Source organism: Octopus bimaculoides, chromosome 11, assembly GCF_001194135.2.
Source record: "Octopus bimaculoides isolate UCB-OBI-ISO-001 chromosome 11, ASM119413v2, whole genome shotgun sequence".
Lineage (NCBI taxonomy): Eukaryota > Metazoa > Mollusca > Cephalopoda > Octopoda > Octopodidae > Octopus > Octopus bimaculoides.
In genome coordinates this window covers 52,464,642-52,472,371 of record NC_068991.1, presented here as the reverse complement: position 1 = coordinate 52,472,371, position 7,730 = coordinate 52,464,642, and the positions used below count along the sequence as shown (strand labels likewise).

Here is a 7,730-nt window from a genome sequence, read left to right as displayed (position 1 = left end):
AAGTAGTAATAGTGTGTCAATGAGGACAACATGTTTGATGACTGAGGACTGTTTAGAAAAAGTTTTTGTCATCGGCATCCACATGCTTTTACAACCATTCCTTGATAATTTTTAAGGACTACTTTGTTTTGCTCATCGAGATAAAGCATTGAAATCGAGCTAAGTTCTGTAGGTACACAACATACCTCAGGTATTCTGTCGGGCATCACAGAATTCACAAGGGTCTGAACAATAGCATGATTTGTTGAGTTCAAATAGTCTGAAATTGGGAACGGACATTTGCCATCACAATAAAAGGCTTGGTAACCCACGGGGGCCACAATCCATTCTGTCCATCCTACTTCATTAAATGAAACATACATTGGGTGTCTACGACATTCCGCGCCCGCTTTTCGGTGTCGCTGAACTTTTTTGGAACGCCGCCGTTTTTTTTTTCCTCGTTCCCTTCTGTGTCTTGCACTTCTTCGAGAACGTTTGAGGGGTACACCTTTGCCATCGTCAGTGTAAGTGATAAGTAAAGGGCGAGAATTTTGCCATTCATTTTGTTCAATGTCCGCTGCTCTCTTTAATCGTATATGTTGATGTGGTTGAACAGAAACTGGGTTTTTTGTTGCTGTAGATAGTCGAATGTGCAAGCCATGGTTTAAGTGTGGCGTTTGTTTCCATTTCAGAACAGCTGGGTGTACATCAAAAACAATCCATGTTGATGTATTACTGTTGCTGTGAATAACCTTAGTGTCAATAAGCCGTGTAATGCACTCATTGGAACTTCCCCATCGGGGTGGACTTATAACTTCGTGGACCTCTATACGAATAGGAAAATATTTCAGTTTTTTAAACATATTTTTATTATTATTGTCTTTAGTAATGTTATAATTACTATCATATGAATTATCAATAGAAATATCACTTAAGCTAGCATCTCTTCTGTAGTTATATTCATAAAATTTAGGATCCCAGAAGATCCTTAAATCAGCTGCTGTTAAAATCTCTTCTTCCATCATATTAGAAATATTGAACATAATGGTACTGGCATTTTCTTCTGTGCAGTCCATGAAGTGAGGGTCTGGAAAAGAGAGGAAAAAATGTTAATCATTATCACAAGTAGTCTTTCAATTTGGAACATTTTAGTTTTATATATTTTATGCAAAAATCAAAAGTAATTTAATGGAATGTGGATTCAGTTAGATCAGATATTGATAGGAGAAGTGTATTTATCTTTACTTTATATTAGCTTTATTAAGATAAACAAATCAGTTTTAGATTTATAAACATATGGAAAAAACAACTGTTATGCTGATACATTTTCGTCTTTCCTTAATATGGAATTCAGTTTTGACAGCTATCAATACATTTCCTAATTACAGAGTGTAGATAATGTCAAAATTTAATCATGCATACTATGCACTTTTCCTCACACTTTGAAGCTTAAATACTCAGGAACAGATTTTAATATGGTACTTAATTATGTCAATTATGTATAGGTGAAGAAAAAAAAAACTATTGCAAAAAAAATCATCAAAAATTCTGTGACTCTCTTTGATTACAAGATCTGAGTTTTTCATGAAGTAATGCCACTTAGACAAATTTCGGGTTAATTTCTGACAATTCCCTCACCATCAAATTAGCAAATACACATTGAACTAAGGGATAAATTCTCTCTAATTGTTAATCATGTTACCTGACCATACTTCTATTTTAAAACTGGATATTTACACCACCTCCAGATTAAAATCCACACACTTCTCATTGATTTACATTGTTAGCTAACTCTCTTCCTCTCATTTCTTGATCTGAATCATCACATTTATCGAGCAACATCTCAGTAGTCATTCCTTATCTCAAGTCTTTCTATGAACTTTTTTGCTGCTGGGAAGAGCTCTCCTACAAATGTATGCGTGTACCCAAGAACATATGTAAGGGAAATAACCAATGTATAACGTATGATCATTTTAAAGAAGTTGCCTCCCTTACATCAACTGCATTCTATTCCATGAGTCTGGCTGCCCAAATGCGAAGAGGAGATACTTTGCAGCCAATTGCGCGCGCACACACAACTGCAACTAGACACTCTGAGCGATACTGCTTTAACCTAGGCAAGGACTATAGCAATATTAAAACACATACACACATGAATATATACATACACACATACGTACAACACGCGCATATACACAGATAGTTTCACACGCATATATATTATATATTACAGGATCTTTCTGATTTGGCGGGCGTCACTTTTTATTTATGTTTTATTTAGTGTGTTTTCTACCGAAACACTTTCAAACTTCGTATACTTGTATATTTTATCTTCTAGAACAGAAAAAATTTTATATTCGAAGTTTAAGTCAAATGTGCCAAAATATAAACTAAAAAAAAAATTCAACGAAGATGTTGCTGTATGGTAAGAAGCTTGCTTCCCAACCACATGGATCTTGGTTTAGCTCCACTGTGTGACATCTTGGGCAAGTGAATTCTCCTATAGCCTCGGGCCGACGATAGTCTTGTGACTAGATTTGGTAAACAGAAAATGAAAGAAACCCGTCGTATATATGTATGTGTGTGTGTGTGTGTGTGTGTATACCTTTGTGTCTGTGTTTGTCCCCTACCACCGCTTGACAACCGGTGTTAGTGTATTTACGTCCCCGTAACTTAGCGGTTCGGCAAAAGACCAATAGAATATGTATAAAGCATAAAAAAAAAATGAAAGTAGTGATGCCGATTCATTGGATTACAATTCTTTAAGGCGGTGCCCCAATGAGTGAAACAAGTAAAAAGTAAAAGAGAAGAAAAAAAAATAATAAAGAAAACATTTAACGAAAAAAATAGTTGCTGATTTACCGATGTGGTAGAAACTGCGAACAGTGTTGGCTGGTAAATAACCTCGTCCACTGGTGGGGGCTGAAGGATCCCTCTTCTGTTTATGGCTATCATATAAATCCCACATGTATTGGGGAACAAATGTTTTCTCATTCAGTTTGGGTCGATTCTTAAGTCCAAATATCTGAAGCAAATTCGCTTCAAAAGCTTTAAACAAATCATCATGGGTCTGTGGAAAATTGTCTCTTTTGTTTGTTGTCACTTTTACAGATGATGAGGATGAGGACGACGACGATGATGATGTTGATGATGATGATGATGACACCAACGGCGACGATGATGATGAGGACGATGTTGACGATGATGAAGATGATGAAGATGATGAAGATGACACTGATAATGGTGATGTTGATAACGGTGATGTCGACGCCGGCGGTAAGTGATGCGAAAAGGTGTCAGTAGATAGGATGATGGCCAACACCTGTCCATGGAGGAGTACGAAGAGAACTACAACTAGCATCAATTGGTGCCTCACCATCATTATGAAACTGCCTGAAATAAATAATAGAAGACATCTTCAGTTTGGCATATATAAAACACACACACACACAAACACATATATGTATGTAAAGAATAAAAGTTTAGAATGGTACAATAATGCACTATAAAACAAGAAATGGACTATATACCCGTTGTAATTTGGTTATCTATAGTCCGATGATATTTCGGAATTACAATTCCTTCTTCAGATCTTTTTAGCTGGAGACTCCAGCCAAGAAGATCTGAAGAAGGAATTGTAATTCCGAAATATCATCGGACTATTGATAACCAAATTACAACAGGTATATAGTCCATTTCTTGTACCATTCTAAACTTTTATCCTTTACAAACAATACACAATGCTTCAAGCGAACTACAATACTCACATATATATATATGCATGCATACATACATGCATGCATACGTACGCACATATGTATGTATGTATGCATGGATGAATGTACGTACGTATATATAAGAAGATTAAAGGGAATGAGAATATTTTTAAAGCTTCACTACTAAACACAACAATAACTAAAAATAATTCATTTTTAAAAATGATACAAACAGTCATAAAAATTATGAATAGAAAAATACATACACAACTACATATGAATAATTAACGTTGAATTTTGAAGCTATTAGAAGATAAGATAAGGCTGAAAGTAAAATACATCGATCCCAGTACTTAACTGGTACTTAATTTATCGATCTCGAAAGGATAAAAGGCAAAGTCGATCTCGGCGGAATTTGAACTCAAGACGTAAAAACGGACGAAATGTCGCTAAGCATTTCGCCCGGCGTGCTAACGATTCTGCCAGCTTGCCGCCTTAATAATAATGATGATGATGATGATGATGATAATTTCTTTTACTGGCCTCAAGGGCCTAAGGCATAGAGGACAATATCAAAGGACGAGATACAACACACAAAAACAAGTGAGATTTACATCGATGAAAGGGAGACACAATATCTAGGGATATAACAAAGGATATATAAATAGAAGTTAGAGAAATAATAATTAATAAATAGAATCCCCAAGAGCGGGGCAGTCCACATAGGATAATTCGGGTAATTCCCAAGCAAGAGACCCAGATTACTCTGCCATCCCCACGGTATGAAAAAGTGCTCTGTTCTAGTTTCTCTCCTCCTACTCAGAGTAGATCCATTCAATCTCACCAGTCCTGTCACTCTCGTTCACCTTTTGATAAACACACTAGAAGGCAGCACCTCCCTTTTTATCTTCACCTTCCTCTTCAAATGATATATGAAGAAACTGGTGAGGGCTTAGCCAGATAGGAACATACCCGTCTTCAAACCTTTCAAACGGGTCCACCACACATTCTCTCTTGCCACAGTCACTAAGTAGAGAAAGACCCGCCTTCCATCTCTCCAAAAGGAAGGTGGTGCGTCGATCTTCACTATACGCTCGACGGACAGCTGGATTCATCTGACACAAGACAGCAACTGCTCAACAAAAACCCACAAGTCACTAATGCACTGACATTGAACGATTGCATGCAGGACGGTTTCGTCCCCCTGCATGCATCTCGAGCAAGTTCGGCTGTTGGCGCTTCCATAGCTGAAAAAATCGTCTCGAACTGGCAATGCTCCAATGTAGCGCTGCTATACCAAAGACTTTTGGAAATTGTCCACGATCTTCGACCCGAAAGTTCTCCGGGAGAGACCACTCAAACTGTTTTCGTAGATGCTCAATTGTCAGTCCTAAATCACACTCAACTAGTCCCCAATAGAAATCTAGGTTTGTTTTTCCGCTAACGGTCTTGTCTTGCTGGTACAATGCAGTGAACGCCTGGCAATACTTTAGATGCCAAAGGTCCAATCTTGGTCTACGTTTGACCCATGCCTGCAGTTCGGTCAATGAAGTGAGCTGCAGTAAGACGTGTCGCACGAAGGATGCCCACATCAGTTCATCCTTGTTTTCGTCGCCGTCGTTCACACTATCGCAGTGACTTAGATATTTTTGCAGGTGCTTCAGCCTCAACACGTCGCGCCGCATCACCAAGAATGGCATTCTAAGACCAGTACGGAGTGGGTGTTGACAACAGATGGATTTTCTGACAAGCAAAACTTGGCCCTTCCATAAGAATCGTATAGTGAATAATAATAATGATAATTAATAATGGTTTCAAATTTTGTCACAAGGGCAGCAATTTTTTTTCCGTGGGGGAGGAGATGCATCAATTACATCGACCCAAGTGATCAACTGGTACTTATTGAACTCAGAACATAGCGACAGACGAAATACCGCTAAGCATTTCGCCCGGCGTGCTAGCGATTCTGCCAGTTCGCCGCCTCCCAATAATAATAATAATAATAATAATAATAATAATAATAATAATAATAATAATAATAATAATAATAATAACAATAATAATTTACAAAGCCTTTACTGCAATAATATCACAGAGAATGAATAAAAATCTGGATGAAAAGAACCTGTTTCCAGAAGAGCAGAAGGGATGCTGAAAGGGCTCATGCGGCTGTAAAGATCAGTTACTGATCAATAAAGCCATAACTGAAGACAGCCGCAGAAAGAAGAAGGGTCTAAGTCTGGCTCGGATCGATTACCGAAAAGCTTTTGATAGTATTCCTCACACATGGATCCTAGAAAGACTAGCAATGAACAAGGTAGCACCAATAATCGTAAAATATATAAAACATTTCATGAATAAATGGCAGACAGAGCTACAGCTCCAGATAAAAGCGGTAATCATAAAAACCAAAGCCATCCCCATAAGAAGGGGAATATTCCAGGGAGACACGTTCTCTCCACTCCTTTTCTGCTTGGCATTGACACCTTTATCTGACATGCTAAACAGAACTGGATGTGGATACAACTGTTGCGGCAAAACAATCAGCCACCTCTTATATGTGGATGATCTAAAACTGTACGCTACAAATGATAAACAGCTGGAAGCATTACTACAGACAGTACTTGGATTTACCAAAGAAATAAGCATGAAATTTGACTTACAAAAATGTGTCAAAGCAATTTTGAAAAGAGGAAAACTAGCTAAGAGTAGCAACATCACACTAGATAAAGCCAATGAAATAAAAGAATTAGACCAAAGCCAGACATACGAATACTTAGGAATCAATGAACTAGATACGATACAACACACACAAATGAAAGAGAAGATAAGAAAAGAATACTATAGACGAGTTAGATTAATACTGAAAACAGAGCTCAATGTGAAAAACAAGATAAAGGTATCAACACTCTGGCCATCCCAGTTATAAGTTACAGCTACAATATTCTTAACTGGACTCTAAATGAACTAATCAAAATAGACAGGAAAACAAGAAAAATAATGATAGGATTTAGGATGCGCCACCTAAAATCTGACATAAAAAGGTTATATATACAACGTATCAAAGGTGGAAGAGGCCTTATACAGCTAGAAAGCTATTACAAAATACTCACCATATGACTACAGAAATACCTACTTCAGAAGCAAAGAAAACTAAAACAAATAGCCATAAAACACGAACAAAACAAAAAACTGTTTTCGGTCTTTAAGAAGCTGACAAATACAAAAAAAGATGTCATAGTACCTAACAACTATGAAGAAAAAGAAGAAACAACGAAAGCTGTAAAACAACTGAAATCCAAACTAAAACTGGAACAACAACGGATAATGATAAAATGATGGTCAGAAAAGCCCCTTCATGGCAAATACTGGGCTAAACTAAACAGAAAAGAAATAGACAAAGCAAAATCCCAACAATGGTTGAAAAGCTCAGGACTAAAAACAGAAACTGAATGATCTGTAATTGCAGCACAAGATCAAAACTTTCCCACCAGATATTAACAAAAACATGTAACGAAAAGAAATACAAGTAACTGCAGAATATGTGGAGATGGAGAAGAAACAAATCATTGTCTCTGGCTGCCCAGTCCTGGCTAAGAAGAAATATATTCACAGACACGACAGAGTTGGGACCTATATACGCTGGAAACTATGCCAACCATATGGAATAACAACAGAAAAAAGATGGTATAGGCACACGCCAGAAAAGGTCACAGAAAATGAGCAAATAACCATATTCTGGGTTATGCCAATACACACAGATAGAGAAATTAAGGCCAATAGGCCGGATGTAGTTGTCAGAAATCATCAAGAAAAAAAAATGCTTTCTAATCGATGTATCAATACCAACAAATGAAAATGTTTCTCTAAAAGAAACGGAGAAACTTTCAAAATATAAAGATCTGGAAATAGAGGTAACTAGGATGTGGAGTCTAAAAACAGAAACAATTCCTAACATAGTAGGCGCATTAGGTGTGATAAAAAATATTCAGACATATACATAACAAAAACACCAGGACTAACAAGTGTATATAT

The 7,730-nt window shown here is 37.1% G+C and overlaps 1 protein-coding gene across 1 annotated transcript in view; it reads right to left on the bottom strand.

Annotated features, from left to right (window-relative positions):
- Positions 1-6: 6 nt before the first annotated feature.
- LOC106876368 (bone morphogenetic protein 2) overlaps positions 7-7,730 on the bottom strand; it is a 162,799-nt gene continuing 155,075 nt past the window's right edge. The window contains exons 3-4 of the mRNA XM_014924875.2: positions 2,842-3,372; positions 7-1,066 (exon numbers count right to left, since the gene is read on the bottom strand). Of these exons, the coding sequence (XP_014780361.1) occupies positions 69-1,066; positions 2,842-3,361 (1,518 nt within the window). The 5' untranslated portion in view covers positions 3,362-3,372 and the 3' untranslated portion in view covers positions 7-68. The remainder of the gene's footprint in view (positions 1,067-2,841; positions 3,373-7,730) is intronic.